The sequence below is a fragment of the Photinus pyralis genome, unplaced genomic scaffold (genome assembly GCF_008802855.1).
Source record: "Photinus pyralis isolate 1611_PpyrPB1 unplaced genomic scaffold, Ppyr1.3 Ppyr1.4_LG9, whole genome shotgun sequence".
NCBI classification, from domain to species: domain Eukaryota; kingdom Metazoa; phylum Arthropoda; class Insecta; order Coleoptera; family Lampyridae; genus Photinus; species Photinus pyralis.
Window position 1 is genome coordinate 21,907,163 of NW_022170878.1, and position 19,619 is coordinate 21,926,781.

The 19,619-nt window shown below is 37.4% G+C and overlaps 2 protein-coding genes across 7 annotated transcripts; both read right to left on the minus strand.

Annotated features, from left to right (window-relative positions):
- Positions 1-1,568: 1,568 nt before the first annotated feature.
- On the minus strand, positions 1,569-8,682 carry LOC116181185 (sensory neuron membrane protein 2-like). Of its 2 annotated transcripts, none has more exons than XM_031501467.1 (7): positions 7,617-8,682; positions 7,396-7,567; positions 6,879-7,343; positions 6,666-6,826; positions 2,141-2,282; positions 1,837-2,094; positions 1,569-1,784 (listed from the first exon to the last, which is right to left on the minus strand). In XM_031501467.1, the coding sequence occupies exons 3-7, from the start codon at positions 6,999-7,001 to the stop codon at positions 1,569-1,571; spliced, it is 900 nt and encodes a 299-aa protein (XP_031357327.1). In that variant the 5' UTR covers positions 7,002-7,343; positions 7,396-7,567; positions 7,617-8,682. The 2 variants fall into 2 exon arrangements, with proteins under 2 accessions (XP_031357327.1, XP_031357328.1); XM_031501468.1 differs by having other exon boundaries at positions 6,879-7,105; positions 7,161-7,343; positions 7,396-8,682.
- A 4,568-nt stretch (positions 8,683-13,250) lies between these two features.
- On the minus strand, positions 13,251-19,236 carry LOC116181296 (multidrug resistance-associated protein 4-like). 5 transcript variants are annotated; one of them, XM_031501610.1, is made up of 10 exons: positions 19,205-19,236; positions 17,663-17,746; positions 17,369-17,614; positions 16,898-17,325; positions 16,698-16,854; positions 15,413-16,648; positions 14,917-15,365; positions 14,638-14,865; positions 13,647-14,593; positions 13,251-13,593 (listed from the first exon to the last, which is right to left on the minus strand). In XM_031501610.1, the coding sequence occupies exons 2-10, from the start codon at positions 17,737-17,739 to the stop codon at positions 13,555-13,557; spliced, it is 3,807 nt and encodes a 1,268-aa protein (XP_031357470.1). In that variant the 5' UTR covers positions 17,740-17,746; positions 19,205-19,236; the 3' UTR covers positions 13,251-13,554. The 5 variants fall into 5 exon arrangements, with proteins under 5 accessions (XP_031357470.1, XP_031357471.1, XP_031357469.1 ...); XM_031501611.1 differs by having other exon boundaries at positions 19,201-19,222; XM_031501609.1 differs by lacking the exon at positions 19,205-19,236 and adding an exon at positions 18,736-18,778.
- Positions 19,237-19,619: the final 383 nt, after the last annotated feature.

The window sequence follows — 19,619 nt, forward strand, 5'->3', positions numbered from 1 at the left end:
AATCACTCAATTGAATTTGTTCAATTGAATTTGTTTAGGCAACTGAATCGCACAGTAGCAATCTACTGAGTAATATTCGATTTGATAGGTAAACACAAAACCATGCTCATATCTTTTGGGCTAACACGTATTTCCCTAATTTGTCGATTTTGACATCTTGGCCGATATCATAATGTATTTTTTTATTATAGGTACCTGAATCACAATCTCCGTTTTAAACACTCAAATGCGTGCGAAAAAGGGCCTTTAAAACACACGTGCTTTAAAGTTGCTAAGTAACGATACTTCAAGTATGACTTTTGAAACTGTCATCTGGATGAAATAAAAACTCCTCTTAGGTCGCTTTCTGTAAATGCAGAACATTTCTTTGGCTTTTGTATCTATCCTTTGGTTGAAGCTTTCACAAACGCGCGTAATTTAGGGTATGCTTCCAAATCTGTTCCACTTTTTAATCGCAGCGTTGCTTTAAAGTTTTGAATGAATGCACCAAAGTATAGAAGATTTAAATACCTTTGACATTTCCTTCATATATGCCAGCATTATGGATGCATTTAAGACTGTATTCGTAAGTAACTTCCTATTCATCCATGGAAACAACTTTTCATATTCTTTATAATAGGCTTTACTGGAGTTGGATTTTACACCTACCAACGTTTGTTTAGATTTTACAACCATCGATTTAATGGGCGGTGTATTATCTTTTTCAACGGAAATCGTTTAATTCACAAAGAAAATGATTTTTGTAAGCAAACGTCAAGTGACATTTCCATGGCAATCGTGAAATTACGAACACCCAGCCCACTTAATTAGACATGTATTCGAGTATAACGTCAATATGACTTCATTGTATTTCCTATTTTTAAATTATACTGCAGGTATAATAAAAAAACTATAAGATACACGTGTATAATTAGTCTTTAAAGCACTTGCAACGTTAAAGGCACTCCGCTTTGCGTCGTGCCCTTAAACTCGTTGCGCGTGCTTTAAAGACTTGATTATACACTTGTATCTTAATATACTATTTTAGGTGCACTTCGCGGGAGTGCAGACGGAGACGCAGCTCATTCACTGCGAGCTTCTCTGTCTTAAAATTAAAGTGACGTTAAATGAAAAAACCTAATTAGTTATAACTTGCCAATTAATTGACCAAAATACATGGAATACCAACGGTTTTAAATTGCCCAGAGATGGCTATCTTTAAGAACATTTTCACTTCGGACTTTTTTAACTTCTCTCACATAATGATTTACGACGATAATTGTCTTAAAGGTTTACAACCCTTAATTTTAGATAAAAAAATAACGGTACCTCATATAAAAAATTTCTTGCCTTAAATGACGGTGTTGACATACAACAGATTAGGGGCAATTCTTTGTACGAATTCGACAGAGAGCCGTGTTGTAAAACCTGCCTTTTACTTTGTGCTTATTTTGTGGTATTTTTTTACTGTGTTACACAAGTTTTTGAGTTATGCAACTTCAGCAAACATCTCATAAATATGCGAAATTGTCACAAATTCAACTAGTTCCCAATGTGTGTCTGGGATGGACAATAAGGAGTTGTTCAACTTACTTGCAAATGTCACTACTGTAAACATTGTACGACGAATTTTCCTCCATGAACGGCGGGAAGGTGGTAAAGTACCCGTTCACCTTATCGCACGCCGAATACGTCCCATTCCAAAACTCTGTAGATGCCATTCCTTTGTAGCTCGATATCAATCCCAACTTCTTTGAATCAGTCACACCAGTGTTCAAAACGAAGGGTCCATCAGCTTTCGTTTTCTGGAATACTTTGCGTTATAGAACTCCAAAACCGACGCATCCTTCAACTTACGTATTTGAAAAGAGAGAATAGCGCGTAGTCTTCATGGTACTCCAGCATCTTTTGGTTCATCAGCGACATGGTTAGACAGAGCAGCTTAGCGATGGCGCTCTTATCTTTCTTGTGGCACATTTTTATGCCCTTGAAGGTGAGGTCGCCGACGCGTACCGTCATGAACAGCTCGGTGGAATCGAGAATTTCCCCGATCACCCCTTCGATCATGGCGGGTGGAAAGGGCAGTGGTGCGCTTTCCACACTTTGCAAGATAGACTAGAAGATGCGACTATAGCTCGCGAAGCGAGTTTTCAACACTTACAATGAGAGGAGCGTTGATCACGGTGACTTCATCGTCTTCGCTGAGCGAACCGGAGGCGTTTTTGTTGAACTTAAACGACCACACCTCCTCGTACTGCAGATCTTCGGAGCCGTACTGTAGTATTCTTCTCTCTTTGTACTCACTGAAAAAGAAAAACGGTCCACATCTTGCCAACAACACGAAACAAAATCAGAAAAATAGTAAATTCTGTATCTAGTAGTATAAGCAATACATTCCCGGACGACAATGTAAATTGTTGGGCGAGGCGTTGAACCAAGTCCAACAAGCGGAAACAGTTCCCCAATCTCCATTTTTAAAGACCATATTCAGCAACTCCCCATGTACACCCCGATCTGCAGATCTTCTCTTCCGAAACGAACCTTCAGCACGTGGATCGTCTTTCTGTAGTTTTCGGCAACAGCAGGGAAGCTCTCCACAAGGCCTCGAGCACAGCTATTCGACATAGTTGTCAGCTTGAGATACTCTATTTTGTCGGACGGATCAAGGGATAAATCTTCATGTACTTTCTTGAACTGGCACTTAACAGTATAGCACCTCCCCGGTTCAAGTATTAGAATTTTTTATTTACAAAAGCTCTTTCTACATAGCAATTCGTCGGTTGTTGTGGTGTAATTTTTGTAATACAGCGAATATTTTTGTTTCGTTGATTGATTTCGCTTACAGAATCCGAAAACCTTCATTTAAGTGCATGTAAGGGTGGAGCACCTCCCCGGTTCAAGTATTACAATTTTTTCTTTACAAAAGTTCTTTCAACATAGCATTTTCTCTGTTGTGGTGTAATTTTTGTAATACAGCAAATATTTTTTTGTTTCGTTAGTTGATTTCGCATACAGAATCCGAAAACCTTAATTTAAGTGCACGTATAAGTGTGGGGCACCTCCCCGGTTCAAGTATTAGAGTTTTTTCTTTACAACCCTTCTTTCTATATAGCATTTCCTCTGTTGTTGTGGTGTAATTTTTGTAATACAGCGAATATTTTTGTTTCGTTTGTTGATTTCGCTTACAGAGTCCGAAAACCTTAATTTATGTGCACGTATAAGGGTGGAGCACCTCCCCGGTTCAAGTATTAGAATTTTTTCTTTACAAAAGTTCTTTCTACATAGTATTTTCTCTGTTGTTGTGGTGTAATTTTTGTAGTACAGCGAATATTTTTGTTTAGTTTGTTGATTTCGCTTACAGAATCCGAAAACCTCCATTTAAGTGCACGTATAAGGGTGGAGCACCTCCCCGGTTCAAGTATTAGAATTTTTTCTTTACAAAAGTTCTTTCTACATAGCATTTTCTCCTTTGTTGTGGTGTAATTCTTGTAATACAGCGAATATTTTTGTTCCGTTGATTGATTTCGATTACAGAGTCCGAAAACCTTAATTTAAGTGCACGTATAAGGATGGAGCACCTCCCCGGTTCAAGTATTAGAATTTTTTCTTTACAAAAGTTCTTTCTACATAGCATTTCCTCTGTTGTTGTGGTGTAGTTTTTGTAGTACAGCGAATATTTTTGTTTCGTTGATTGATTTCGCTTACAGCATCCGAAAACCTTCATTTAAGTGCACGTATAAGGGTGGAGCACCTCCCCGGTTCAAGTATTAGAATTTTTTCTTTACAAAAGTTCTTTCTACATAGCATTTCCTCTGTTGTTGTGGTGTAGTTCTTGTAGTACAGCGAATATTTTTGTTTCGTTGATTGATTTCGCTTACAGCATCCGAAAACCTTCATTTAAGTGCACGTATAAGGGTGGAGCACCTCCCGGTTCAAGTATTAGAATTTTTTCTTTACAAAAGTTCTTTCTACATAGTATTTCTCTGTTGTTGTGGTGTAATTTTTGTAGTACAGCGAATATTTTTGTTTCGTTGATTGATTTCGCTTACAGCATCCGAAAACCTTCATTTAAGTGCACGTATAAGGGTGGAGCACCTCCCCGGTTCAAGTATTAGAATTTTTTGTTTACAAAAGTTCTTTCTACATAGCATTTCCTCTGTTGTTGTGGTGTAGTTTTTGTAGTACAGCGAATATTTTTGTTTCGTTGGTTGATTTCGCTTACACAATCCGAAATCCTTCATTTAAGTGCACGTATAAGGGTGGAGCACCTCTCCGGTTCAAGTATTAGAATTTTTTCTTTAGAAAAGTTCTTTCTACATAGCATTTCCTCTGTTGTTGTGGTGTAGTTTTTGTAGTACAGCGAATATTTTTGTTTCGTTGATTGATTTCGCTTACACAATCCGAAATCCTTCATTTAAGTGCACGTATAAGGGTGGAGCACCTCCCCGGTTCAAGTATTAGAATTTTTTCTTTACAAAAGCTCTTTCTACATAGCATTTCCTCTGTTGTTGTGGTGTAGTTTTTGTAGTACAGCGAATATTTTTGTTTCGTTGATTGATTTCGCTTACAGCATCCGAAAACCTTCATTTAAGTGTACGTATAAGGGTGGAGCACCTCCCCGGTTCAAGTATTAGAATTTTTTCTTTACAAAAGCTCTTTCTACATAGCATTTCCTCTGTTGTTGTGGTGTAGTTTTTGTAGTACAGCGAATATTTTTGTTTCGTTGATTGATTTCGCTTACAGCATCCGAAAACCTTCATTTAAGTGCACGTATAAGGGTGGAGCACCTCTCCGGTTCAAGTATTAGAATTTTTTCTTTACAAAAGTTCTTTCTACATAGCATTTCCTCTGTTGTTGTGGTGTAGTTTTTGTAGTACAGCGAATATTTTTGTTTCGTTGATTGATTTCGCTTACAGCATCCGAAAACCTTCATTTAAGTGTACGTATAAGGGTGGAGCACCTCCCCGGTTCAAGTATTAGAATTTTTCTTTACAAAAGTTCTTTCTACATAGCATTTTCTCCTTTGCTGTGGTGTAATTCTTGTAATACAGCGAATATTTTTGTTCCGTTGATTGATTTCGATTACAGAGTCCGAAAACCTTAATTTAAGTGCACGTATAAGGATGGAGCACCTCCCCGGTTCAAGTATTAGAATTTTTTCTTTACAAAAGTTCTTTCTACATAGTATTTTCTCTGTTGTTGTGGTGTAATTTTTGTAATACAGCGAATATTTTTGTTTAGTTTGTTGATTTCGCTTACAGAATCCGAAAACCTTCATTTAAGTGCACGTATAAGGGTGGAGCACCTCCCCGGTTCAAGTATTAGAATTTTTTGTTTACAAAAGTTCTTTCTACATAGTATTTTCTCTGTTGTTGTGGTGTAATTTTTGTAGTACAGCGAATATTTTTGTTTCGTTGGTTGATTTCGCTTACACAATCCGAAATCCTTCATTTAAGTGCACGTATAAGGGTGGAGCACCTCTCCGGTTCAAGTATTAGAATTTTTTCTTTAGAAAAGTTCTTTCTACATAGCATTTCCTCTGTTGTTGTGGTGTAGTTTTTGTAGTACAGCGAATATTTTTGTTTCGTTGATTGATTTCGCTTACAGCATCCGAAAACCTTCATTTAAGTGCACGTATAAGGGTGGAGCACCTCTCCGGTTCAAGTATTAGAATTTTTTCTTTACAAAAGCTCTTTCTACATAGCATTTCCTCTGTTGTTGTGGTGTAGTTTTTGTAGTACAGCGAATAATATTTTTGTTTAGTTTGTTGATGAATTCGCAAACCTTCATTTAAGTACATCTCGGGTATATCACCTCCCCAGTTCAAGTATTAGAATTTTTTCTTTCCAACACTTCTTTCTACATATCATTTTCTCTGTTGTTGTGGTTTAATTTTTGTAGTACAGCGAATATTTTTGTTTAGTTTGTTGATGAATTCGCAAACCTTCATTTAAGTACATCTCGGGTATATCACCTCCCCAGTTCAAGTATTAGAATTTTTTCTTTCCAACACTTCTTTCTACATATCATTTTCTCTGTTGTTGTGGTTTAATTTTTGTAGTACAGCGAATATTTTTGTTTAGTTTGTTGATGAATTCGCAAACCTTCATTTAAGTACATCTCGGGTATATCACCTCCCCAGTTCAAGTATTAGAATTTTTTCTTTACAACACTTCTTTCTAGATAGCATTTCGAATGTTGTGAGTCGTGTAATTTTTGTAGTACAGCGAATATCTTTGTTTCCTTGATTGATGTCTTACATGTTCTACAAACCACCAGTTATGTACATAGATAAGAAGCAATCTACAGATTTCAAAAACAAAACTCTTGTCGAAAGAACGCACGTTTGGCACTTTGGAGGATGAAAATGTTCCAGTAATTCACCTGATCAAAAAGGAAGAACGAAGATGAAGTAGGCAGACGTTATAAATAAATTAAAGTTGTGCCACCTTCGTTGCACCGCGAAACGCCATCCCAAAGAGTGTGAGATAAGTATTAATCAAGATAGGTCCTCGGAGATCGGGTACTTGATTTATGAGGACATTATGTAATTTTAACGCATTTACAATATTGGCTATTAAACTTTGCCCATTGCGTTTGTGTAAATTACCATGGAGATATGTGACATGGAGACAACCAGTAGATACTTCGTCCATCTGCTGGAAGCAAATATAAATTGCACTTACTCGTAAACGTATGGTCCGATTTGTCGCACCTTCGGTTTCTTCCCCTCATTTAGAACTTCATCTTTATTCGCAATAGTGTACAAATACACGGAGAACTTGAACGGAAACGGAATCTTAACAAATCTCTCCAATTGGACAGTTTCCTTCTTCAGTACCACGTTCTACAGCACAAACACGTTATACAATCTCGAAAACTATCGATTTCAAACTTACCTCGATAATCTGATCGTCGATAACTTTTGGAAACACCACTAACACTAGCACTACTCCAACGACTAGTATCACGAGTCCTAGCACCAAGGGTATGATGAACTTCTTGTTCACCTTCTTCTGCATCGTGTCCACGAAATGAAAAGAGCGAGTATCGACAATTACGGCGAGGAAAGATTTTTGTTAATTCTTGCCATAATCGGTACTTCTCGGGTGGCTTATCTCGAACACTTAAAAATTATCTTAATCATTTTGATGATATGCGTACAGATAGTGATATTAAACTTTATGGTATCGTCAGCGACGAGGTGCAGGTGTAGTAACCCTCTTATGTAAGTACAAGCCCACTTCCAAATGTGGGGAAAATTCCTTTCAACGAGAGATTGATTGCACTATCAGTTTGAAGTTGACCGATTACGCTATGTTTCAGAAAATTTCGTGGGGATACGTAACTTCCCAGGCAGGTGTCTATAGAGAAGACTGAAATTTTCTCTATGCAAGAGCAAAGGAGATTCCTTACCAAGAAAAGTTCATGATTCGATATAGGTGTTATATATTAGTCATATCATTTCTGTCACATATTTTGCCCATTCAGGAAGCACTCCTTCTTCTTCGTTTAAATCGTTTAGGAATTTGCAGTCAAAATTTGTAATCTCAAAATGTCTCAGTTTTGTTCTGGCATTCACTTAGTCCTGTCGACACAGGTTGTTTAAATGGAAAACTCTCTTCCTGGAAGATTACATTTCTCCTGATGATTACCTTTCTTCGTTCCATAACCGATAACCATCCTTCGTGATGACGGCGAAACCAACCAGCATACATACAATACCCTCGACTCAATTTCTTCGCTCATGCTTGGCAACCAGATTTCGTAAGGGATTTTAAATTCCAGATGATGATACTGACTTCAGCCTTTGAGTATAAAATTAGGAAGAAGTCTAACTAAATGGGAACTTATGGTTCCGTGACAATGGGAGGAGAGCTATGGTGTACCTCTCCCACTTTTATAATAACATAATCGGTTTTATAGCGGATATTATGCTACGAATTGCGTTTGCACTGAAGATTTCAATACTGTATTCTTTTGTTGGTACTTATAATAGTCGCGCGCACTTTAAATGAAAACGCTGCCGATACCAATTGGGATACACAAAATTTTATAGAACAAAAATTGGAGATAATTAATACTACAAAAAAGTCCGCGACGGCATATATCTATCTTTAATCGTTTAGCCATATCAACCATTTAAAGTTACGCATCTTGATTGCGTTGGCATTCATAGTATCTTTGATTGCTTATCATATATTAAGGGTCGAATATACATATTATGCGATCCGGAATTTTTTGTAGGAAATTAAATTCTCTACAATTTATCTTTTATAACGTTTTTTGTATATCTTTTTGTTTTCTCGGCGTTTGTAAAAAAATGTACGCACATCTTAATTTTGAACTTTTAATAAACCTTTTAGTTAAAAAAGAATCTGGCGTAGGTACGACTCGAACCCTTGACCTGCATCTTGTAATAATTTCAGGTCCTTTTGGTGGTTCCGGTTGGGATGATTGAAGCGTTGTAAAAATTGAAACTTGACATTCTGCTCAAAGCGCAAAGGAAATATGCGAAAATGGGAAATAAAAAAATGATAAGTTCTTATTTTTATTTTTATTATTAGTGCAATTCACTTATTATCCAGCTCCTTGCGAGTATATAATGTGGTGTCTGTCCGTTAGCACGATATCTCGAAAACGAATGAGACGATTACGACGAAATTTTGCAGGTGGATTCTTTATCAAATTTGTAGATCAGAGTTCGTGAATTGGCACTGTAGACCAAAAAATAAGGAAGACCCTTTTGACATCTCCGTGAGTTATAAACTGAACTGTATGAAATTCAATATGGGCATAGCTTTAGCAATATAATACGCAATGGCAAAAGTTGAGCCTAATCGATTCAAAGTGCTCTTTTGGTATCTCGGCCATTTATGAACCGAATTGCAAAACTTTTTTTAATTTATAAATGTATTTAAATGACATTTGATACATTTATTTATTTATTTATTTATGACCATAACAGGTTACCCCAATAACAATGTTCATGTATTGTTAATAAAAAGTATTCGAAAACATAAAGAATATAAATAATATATGTTAAGAGTATTAAAATAAAAAAAACAAAAGAAATACACAAGAAAAAAAATGCTGTGAACAATTTTTTAAAGTCCTTGGATATTGTCACACCATCTTTCAAACTGTCTTAGGGACATATAAAAATACCTATGGTGTTCTTCCATAAAAGCACACTATTATAGAAGGCATTTTTGAAATTTTATACATATGCACTTGGAATAAAAGCAAATCTAACACCAGGTTCAATTTGGTTTTGCACATACTATAGCCATACCCAAGAGCTCGTTTGCTATACTTTTTACACTGTTATTTTTACCCATACTAATAATACACTATCAGAAGGGCGCGATGCAAAGCCCTATAATTTATCAGAAGTACGGTTTGGGCTGGATGTCATTTCACTCAACAAAGCCAAGTGCACTCTATGTAAAAACATCCGCTGGATCCGAAAATCATAATCCCCTGGCCGGAAACTCCCGAAATATATTGTTATACACAACAAGTTAAAAAGTAATCGTAAACGATTTACATAAAGCGCATTTCCACTTGCATTCATTTCCCATTTTTAAGATGCAACTTCTGTTAAAATCGTAAAAATCCGGCCACAAATATGAAAGATAGCGTTGCACATGGGCAATCCATTTTTGACGTGCTACTTAAATTTCAGTTTATGAGAAGAATTTCATTTCAATGCTTTTCTAAATAAGAAAGTTGGAACTGCGCATGCGCAAACCTAAATTTTGAAACTAATGTTAGATTTTCCTTTGTTCCAAGCTCCTAAATATCAAATTTCACTTAAATGCTTCCATAGATAAAAAAAAGTTGGCACTGCGCATGCGCAAAATAAAATTTTGAAACTGGCGCTAGATTTTCCTTTATTCCAAGTGCCTATGTATCACATTTCATTTAAATTCTTCCATAAACAAAAAAGTTGGCACTGCGCATGCGCAAAACCAAATTTTGAAATTGGCGTTTGATTTTCCTTTATCCCAAGTGCCTATGTATCAAATTTCGTTTAAATGCTTCCATAAATAAAAAAGTTGGCACTGCGCATGCGCAAAACCAAATTTTGAAATTGGCGTTTGATTTTCCTTTATTCCAAGTGCCTATGTATCAAATTTCATTCAAATACTTTTATAAGTAAAAAGTTTGCAATTCGGTTTATAAATGGTCGAGATGCGAAAAGGGCACTGTGAATTTTGAATCGATTCGATTCAACTTTTGGCATTGGGTATTATATGGCTAAAGCTATGCCCATATTGAATTTCATGCAATTCAGTTCATAACTAACGGAGATGTAAAAGCGATCGAACATTTCTAAACAAAGTTATGGTTCACACGGACAGATAGATGGACAGACAGACAAAGGAACAGACGGAGAGACCAACCGGCAGGCGACAGATAGCAATGCAAAATTATAAACGATCTCTAGGATCGTTAATAAACCGCAAAAGTGTAAAATTATGGAACATGTAAAAAACGGTTTTTTGTTTTTTTTACAATAACTTTTTTTGTAAGCGGTACAGAAAAAATTCCTTCCTTGGTACAAGACTCAACACCATAACGAACCAAATAGCGAAAAAAGTAGAACAATACCTCTTAAGATAAAGAATTAGTAGCGTCGCAAAACGAGCGGACGGACGGACGGACAAAGTGGCCACAATAGCGCATTTTTAGCGCATTTCCACAAAAATAAAAAATAAATGCGCTATTGTGGCCACTTTGTCCGTCCGTGCGTCCGTCCGTCCGTTCGTCCTCTCGTTTTGCGACGCTACTAGTTCTTTATCTTAAGAGCTATTGTTCTACTTTTTTCGCTATTTGGTCGTTATGGTTCGTTATGGTGTCGAGTCTTGCACCAAGGAAGGAATTTTTTCTGTACCGCTTACAAAAAAAGTTATTGTAAAAAAAACAAAAAACCGTTTTTTACATGTTCCACAATTTTACACTTTTGCCGTTTATTAACGATCCTAGAGATCGTTTATAATGTTGTATTGCTGTCTGTTCCTTTGTCTGTCTGTCCCTGTATCTGTCCGTGTGAACGATAACTTTGTTTAGAAATGTCCGATCGCCTTTACATCTCCGTTAGTTATTAACTGAATTGCATGAAATGAAATATGGGCATAGCTTTAGCCATATAATACGCAATGCCAAAAGTTGAGTCGAATCGATTCAAAATTCACAGTGCCCTTTTCGCATCTCGACCATTTATAAACCGAATTACAAACTTTTTTAATTATAAAAATATTTAAATGAAAATGAAATTTGATACATAGCCACTTGGAATAAAGGAAAATCAAACGCCAGTTTCAAAATTCGGTTTTGCGCATGCGCAGTGCCAACTTTTTTATTTATGGAAGAATTTAAACGAAATTTGATACATAGGCACTTGGGATAAAGGAAAATCAAACGCCAATTTCAAAATTCGGTTTTGCGCATGCGCAGTGCCAACTTTTTTATTTATGGAAGAATTTAAGCGAAATTTGATACATAGGCACATGGAATAAAGGAAAATCAAACGCCAATTTCAAAATTTGGTTTTACGCATGCGTAGTGCCAACTTTTTATTTATGGAAGAATTTACATGAAATGTGATACATAGGCACTTGGAATAAAGGAAAATCTAACACCAGTTTCAAAATTTGGTTTCGCGCATGCGCAGTGTCAATTTTTTTTTATTTATGGAAGCATTTAAATGAAATTTGATACATAGGTGCTTGGAATAAAGGAAAATCTAACACCAGTTTCAAAATTTGGTTTCGCGCATGCGCAGTGTCAATTTTTTTTATTTATGGAAGCATTTAAATGAAATTTGATACATAGGTGCTTGGAATAAAGGAAAATCTAGCGCCAGTTTCAAAATTTTATTTTGCGCATGCGCAGTGCCAACTTTTTTATCTATGGAAGCATTTAAGTGAAATTTGATATTTAGGCGCTTGGAACAAGGAAAATCTAACATTAGTTTCAAAATTTAGGTTTGCGCATGCGCAGTTCCAACTTTCTTATTTAGAAAAGCATTGAAATGAAATTCTTCTCATAAACTGAACTTGAAGTAGCACGTCAAAAATGGATTGCCCATGTGCAACGCTATCTTTCATATTTGTGGCCGGATTTTTACGATTTTAACAGAAGTTGCATCTTACAAATGGGCAATGAATGCAAGTGGAAATGCGCTTTATGTAAATCGTTTACGATTACTTTTTAACTTGTTTTTTATTTTTGTGGAAATGCGCTAAAAAGACGACATTTTCCCATTCTTTCTTCGTTTTTTACGATTTATAACAATTATACAGGGTCCTATAACACTGCGTCGGTCTTTCCAAGTTCATACCTGGTAAAAAGATAGCAAAAATCTTTTGTGCAAATGTCAACTATAGAAGGTTGTGCATCTACAGAAATTATTTTTGAATGTACAGAGTGTCTCATGTTTACGGTGTCAATACACAGCTGATTTTTTTAATGGAACAGCCTGTTTATTTTTAGCTTATTCGATGTCATTTTTTAACCTCTGCAGGCCAAATTATTAATTTTTTTCCGAATAATTCTCTATAAACCAGTCCCATTTTGATAAATCGTAGCGACCTTGATTTTAAAGTTAAGAAATAGAAATCAATAATTTTAATCTGAATAAAAGGCAACACTTGGTAATGAGAAAGTTGAATTTAATGATACAGAATTTTGTGAATTTACAAAAAAATTGTAAAATTTCTAGTTTTCAAAGTGCTATAACTATTTTTATTCAAATGGAACTACCACTATTTTGTTTCTCTATTCGACGGTCTGTTGTGCGCTCTTTAATTCTTAGATATCCTGTGCCTAAACCCCGTAGTTTTTAAGTTATTCAATATTTTTCACTAAACAGTTACACATTAATGAATTACATTATTATAAACAGGAGTAAACCGTGATAATAAAAAAACCAAAGAATGCCAAATAGTAAACAAGTGCCATAAATTAATTGTTTGCTGCAAGTGTACTCGTTATTTCCTAGTAAAATACGATTTTTTAAAAAGACTAGTTCGAAATTCGCCTTTTTACTTAATCTTATTTTACTACGAAATAGGGAGCACATTAATTGCAGCAAATAATTTACTTGTGACACTTGCTTACTGGAATTCTTTTGGTTTCTATTATCACTATTTACTCGATCCTGTATATAAACATGTAATTCATTATTGTTTTGTGAAAAATATTCAATAATCTAAAAACTAGGGGTTTAGGCACAGGACACCACTTATAAAAATTGAATAGCACACAAAACCCTATCGAATAGAGAAATAAAATAGTGCTAAGAAAACAATGAACCGTACCCTAAAATTTCTCACAATCTTTGAATTTGAGGAGGGGCATGCACATACGCAACTGATATAAAAGGTTTTTGTATTTGGCCACTATCCTCCGTTCCTTACTGTTCAAACTCCGAAAACTGTACGCTGCTATCGGTCCCACAACTACCATTAACTGACAAGCAAGTAATACTATTGTGCGGCAAGGCACTGTAATATTGACTACCGGTTTTATTTTAACTACTATCAAACGTGGGCAAAACTGGAAGCATCACAACCTAGAGCTCTCTGTCATATTGTTTGCGTAATTCTAGAAAGTAGGTATCAAATTAGTACTTCTCAAATCCAGAAATAATGGTTTACCATCTGGGCAACATTCCGCAAATATTCCGCCGATAACTTATCCATTTGGTCAACCATACCACAGAAGGCACCGTCGGAATTTTGTAGCAATACGTGAGGGTGGTCAAATTCCACCACCTTTCCGTCGTCTATAACTAAAATTTTATCAGAGTCCATGACAGTGTCCAACTTGTGGGCGATCGTCAGAACCGTGCAATCCGAAAAGTTCTCCCTAACATTTCTTTGTATTAAAAGATCAGTCTTTGGATCCACGTTCGCTGTGGCTTCGTCGAGAACAAGAATCTTATTTTTCCTCAGCATCGCACGCGCTAAACATACGAGTTGACGTTGACCAATACTAAAATTGGCACCACCTTCAGTAACAATCGAATTTAAACCGGAGGGCAGGTCATTGACGGGATCTTTCAATTCGACGTTCTCCAGTGTTTTCCATAGAATGTCGTCGGAATATTCGCGAAACGGGTCCAGGTTGTTTCTCACCGATCCCGAGAAGATGGTCGGCTGTTGGGGAATAATCGAAATTTTGGAACGCAATTCACTCAGTGGGACAGTCTTGGTATCGATTCCGTCGATTGCAATCGAGCCTGAAAACTCGCTTAATCTAAACAGGGCGTTGATAATTGACGATTTTCCAGCCCCCGTTCGCCCAACGATGCCGATTTTTTCTCTTGGTTTAATTAGAAGGTTGATGTTGTTTAAGATCAGAACCTCACGTGAGTATCGGAGTGAAATGCTGTCGAAAACGATTTCGCCGTGTTCCGGCCAATTTGGAGGAGGTGTAATGGATTCGTCTTCTTTTTCTTGCTCAAGTGCGCCATATTCTAGAACGCGTTCAACCGATGTCATGGCGTTCTCCATTTCAGCGTATTGCCGCACCACGAACTGAAGAATTCCCGTTAGTCCTAAGCTTTGGGTTAGGATTATTCCAAGATTCCCGCCCAAGTTATCTACAAACTTAAAAGAAGGCTTCAGATGCATCTCAAACACTCACCGCCAATGATGAGGATAAGAAATATGGCAGAGATCCCATACATGTTGCAGGATAGATCAGTCCAATAACCAAAGGCTCTGGATGTTGAGATGAACATGTAAGAGGCGGAAGAGTTCAGATCTTGGTGGTAGTTAAACTCATTTAGCACAACCTGCTGGGCGTTAAAGGCGCGTATCGTTGATAATCCCTGGATCGTGGCGTTTACATAGCCCAAAACCGGACTCCTAGCTTAAAATTTTGTTCACTCTCGTCATATACTTAATCTATATTAATACGTACTTGTCGCCTCCAAGCGTTTAAGGTTTCTACTTGTTGCGAGATAGAACTTGCGCAGATAGTACAACATTACAATAGCGATTGAAGCTGGAATTAATGAAAGGTAGTTGACAGTGGCCATAAGAACTAACGCTCCACTGGTCACAAGACCCAACAGAGCAGTTTCGTGCATCATAAGTGGTAGCTCTTCATCGACTGTTTGTAGATCTTTGGAGAATCGGTTCAAGATTCTTCCAGAGTGGTTTAGATGGAAGAATTTTAATGGCGATCCGAGAACACTTGTAAACATGGCGTTGTGCAAGCTGGTCGAAGATTGCATGCACAGATTATGTAAGGTGACCATTGCAGCAACACCAAAAACTATTACCCCCAGGATTAAGGTCGTGTAAATGTAAATGAATATGTCAATTGGCATGCTGATCGACGAAGTTTGGACTTGCTTCAAATTAACCCTGAAATCGCAACATTTCAGGTCAGTTCTACCAGAATTAACACGTACCAATAGGCGATGAAGTAATCAGATCCACTTGCAAGTACTTGGGCTATCACAAATAGAGCAATCATAAAGCACAAGGTGCTCCAATGGCTTCCCGCTGAGAAGTAGGTTTTGTAGACAGAGCTTGTAATGACACCTGTAGTTGCTTGCTCGTTCGTTGTGTTTGAAACATCTACTGGCTTGGACACTAATGACTCGGTGCGCGCGGTTCGTGTTTTCAGAGGATTTATTTCGCATTCTGCGAGCATTTCACCTTCCCCGTTGCAAAGTATCTTGTCAAAGTCGACGTTTTGGGAAACCAAGTCTGAAAATCTACCTTGGGCTGTCACCGTACCATTGTTAAGTACAATAATATGACCGGCGGCCTTCAAGTATTGCACCTGGTGAGTAATTAGGAGAACAGTCTTATCCTTCAGTAGTGACTTGAAGCAGTTGTCGAAGATTGACTTTCCAACGCGGGAGTCTACAGCCGATAGAGGGTCGTCCAAAATGTAAATGTCAGCGTTTCTGTAAACGGCCCTAGCCAGGCCGATTCTCGCTTTTTGTCCACCACTTAGTGACGCACCGTGCTCGCCCACGATTGTCTGATCGTGGTGAGGGAACAGTTTCAGGTCACGGCTTAAAGCACAAGCTTTCACTACGTTGTCATAGCGTTCTTTGTCCATTGTATTGTCGAAAATGATATTCTGTCGTACACTGCTGGTGAAGATCCAAGGTTCTTGAGATGCGTAACTGACACTTCCTGACACTGTTAGTGAACCTGAGCTCAAAGACATCTCGTTTAGGATAGCGTGTGCCAAGTTTGTTTTACCGCAACCGACTGGCCCGACAATCACAACCAAGCGGTTTCGTCCTATAGTGGCACTCATGTCAGAAAGAAGGTTGGCGGAAGCTTTCTGCACAAAAACGTTGCGGAGTATGATTGCGTCTCCACTTCCGTCTGAGGGAGCGGGTGAATCGTTCTGGATTTCATCGCAGCGAAGAAACTCGCTTAATCTTCCCAGTGGAATTACGGACTCCATTATTACATGAATGGCCTTTGGCAGGAAGTATACGACAGTATTTCGCAGGATAGTGTAAAAAGATACCAATTGAAACGCTTTTGCAGCTGTTATATCGTTGCCTAAAAGCACAAAAACCAAAATCGTGACAAAAACCGACGTGCGTTGTACAAAAAGATGGAAACTCGTACACATCCCTTTTACGTACGAAGAAAGGCGCGTAGATCTGATTTCCAATCTTAAAAATTGAAGATGTTACATGCAAACCTATATAGTAGATGCTTTACCTGCGACATGCAGACACCAAATTCGAAAAATAGCCTTCCCACTTGTACATTTTGAGCATTTGTATGCCGTAGATGATCTCCTTCGTCACACGCACCCTTTCGTCCGTTTTTGTGAGTGTTTTCGAACGTAAGCGTTTCAAAATCATTCCCAGAAGTACTGTAACAGCAAGTTTTCAAAAATAAAAATCACGGGTACTCACAATAAAGCCCCACGAATGAAATTATAAAGCCAACACCACATAGCGACGAAATCTCAAACTCTTCATATAGGAACCATCCTGCTACGACAATTTGAAGCACCACTACCCAAGGGTAGTGCATCATTATAGGAATCTCATAGAAGCGATTCGAATCGTTTGTAACTAGCGTGAGAATTTTTCCAGAACTTATCCCTTCGATTTCACTAAGTTTTAGTCTCAGGATCTTCCGATAAACTAAAGAAATGCACGCGATCCTTAGCTTCAAACCTAGATTATGAGCTGCCAGCATGTACGGGTGCATTAAGGAGGAAGCTATCAGCGAGCAACAAGCCACCCCTGCACCATACATATACAATTCATGCTTCCCCACGTTGTCGACGGAAGAGACGACGGTAATAAGTCGACCGATCAGAACGCATTGTAGAGGCCTAAAAAAATCTTTTTTTACATACAACTTTTCAAGTCACTCACTTGACAATCACTTCATTCACCATCAAAATCAATCCATTCACGGTGCCCTCAAACCAAAAGGCCCGTATTAGCGGATTTCGAAGCGTCGGCGTCGCATTCGATTTTTTACATTTCTGAACCTCTTCTCTCCATAGCTGCTCCAATTTTTCACCAAGCAAGCGCGCACGGTAACCGGAAAGTGGCTCGTAAACGTCGGCCTCTGTCAACTCCTGTCGCCATCCTTTGAAGAAGATCGGTAGTGTAAAGCTACATAAGACACTATTATCGGAAGTACTGCAGTCGTGTGACACCTACAGAAATGTTGGAACGCAAAAGACGTTCGCGTTCTTCCTCGGATTCGTTGGTCTGGTGCTTTTCGACTTCCAGTCCATCACACAACTGAAGGAATACAAGTATAAAACTGGCTAATGTGGGAGGGGGTGGGGGTTAAGTTTTAAAGAAGTAAGTTTTCAAAAACATGGTTGCAAGTCTACCATTTTTGAAATGTTATTATATTTCATCTAGATCGACATAAATTAGTTGCAGTTTACAGTCTACAATTTATTATCTTATCAGAGGCTCATAAATTAGGTCGACCTTGCTAACCCCTTGACAATATTATAAATTTAATTATGCCTGTCAAACCGTTTCATAGTTCAGTAATGTTTGTGACGTTAGGAAGCCATTCGGTAGATATACTATTTTACGAATTTTGTTTTGCCTCCCCCCTCCCCCCTCCCCATTCCTTGATTTAATATTTTACGTCCGTGAAGTTGGCACCGCCCATTGTTCATATTAATATTTGTTACGTTCACTTTGGGCCAACGTGACAAAATTACCTTAGATAAGCACACGGTAAGCTCAGGCAAAGTAGAGGTGGATCGGGGTGAAACTGGGGTTCTTCTATACACACACAAATAAGGCAAAAAGGGAAGGAAACAGTAAAAGTAATCCGGATAGGCGCCACTTAGTCTTTGATAAATCTAGAGAGAGAGGAATACTAAAGGGATGAACAAGGCAGACCAAGAGATCCTTATTCTCGTCTTACTAAACTCAAAGGAATACACAATTATGGGGAAAACAAACAGTAGTTGATGTATAAATGCGGGTAGTTTAATAACAAAGATCTCAAAATATCACAAATCTGACACTGTAATATATCGATCTAGTATATCAAACTGGGAATTTAACATAATCTCTAATAAAACAAATGAGAAGCCAACACGTAGCCTGGGAAAATATTTATCCAAAAGGGCTTCCGCAGCAACAACGGAGCTATAATCATTAAGTGACTTTCAAACAAAGTAATAATCACAACTCGTTAGTATCAACAACCAAAATGTAATCAAACGTTAAAAGGGAAAAACGACGAAAATAACTAAATTTATCTTGAACTCCGGTCGCAACCTTCCGAGCTCAGAGGACGCGAAACTGCAAATCTGAAACAGTCAGACACAAAAACAAAAAAAATATAAGAAGGGTAATGATTTGCGTTGCACAATATATCGCATAAGCAATGGTTAACGTAAGACACGAATGGTTATTCTTGTACGTAGAATTGCAATCAATACTAAAAAGAATCAAAAAAATTCAAATGACTTTACAACAAAACAAAATTTGGTTCGACTAAGGGTTGGTTTTCACAATCGGTGTGAGATATCAAAAAGTGACATAAAGTTTTAAGAGAAAAATACTATAAAATGTACAAATAAAATAACTGAATCTATCTTCAATGACAAAGCAATCTTATCAATTCAAAAGAAATCACACGAGCAAGTTCTTCAAAGTAAAATACATAACGTTAATTAAAAATTTACACAGTACTAACTCCACACGTCTCGTTAATTAAGTACTTGCGTTTCGGAAGAATGAATCGTAGGTCAACGAACTTCGTAAAATTGGGTCATCAGTTCAAATATCGGTTTCACATGAAATGGCGGTAATTCTTCAGTCGGTAAGGTAGAAATATGTAGAGCGTTTTTGAATTTTAATGGCGTCGAAACTTCAATGGAATTCTATTGCACCATATGGAAAATCGGGTATTCGCGTTTCCACGTCAAAATATCAATGTACAGTCAGAAAGCAATTGGTAAAACCAAAATAATAAGTAAGAAAACTTAGGGAGTACGAAAGTAGCCTAAAATAGATTAATTAAAATAAAAAGATAATGCGTCATAGCTAACATACCGCAAAACGGCCTTAAACTTGTACGATAAATCCGCAGCAATGCGTCATCAGCGAAATTGGAAGTAAGATGATAAGAGAAAACTTC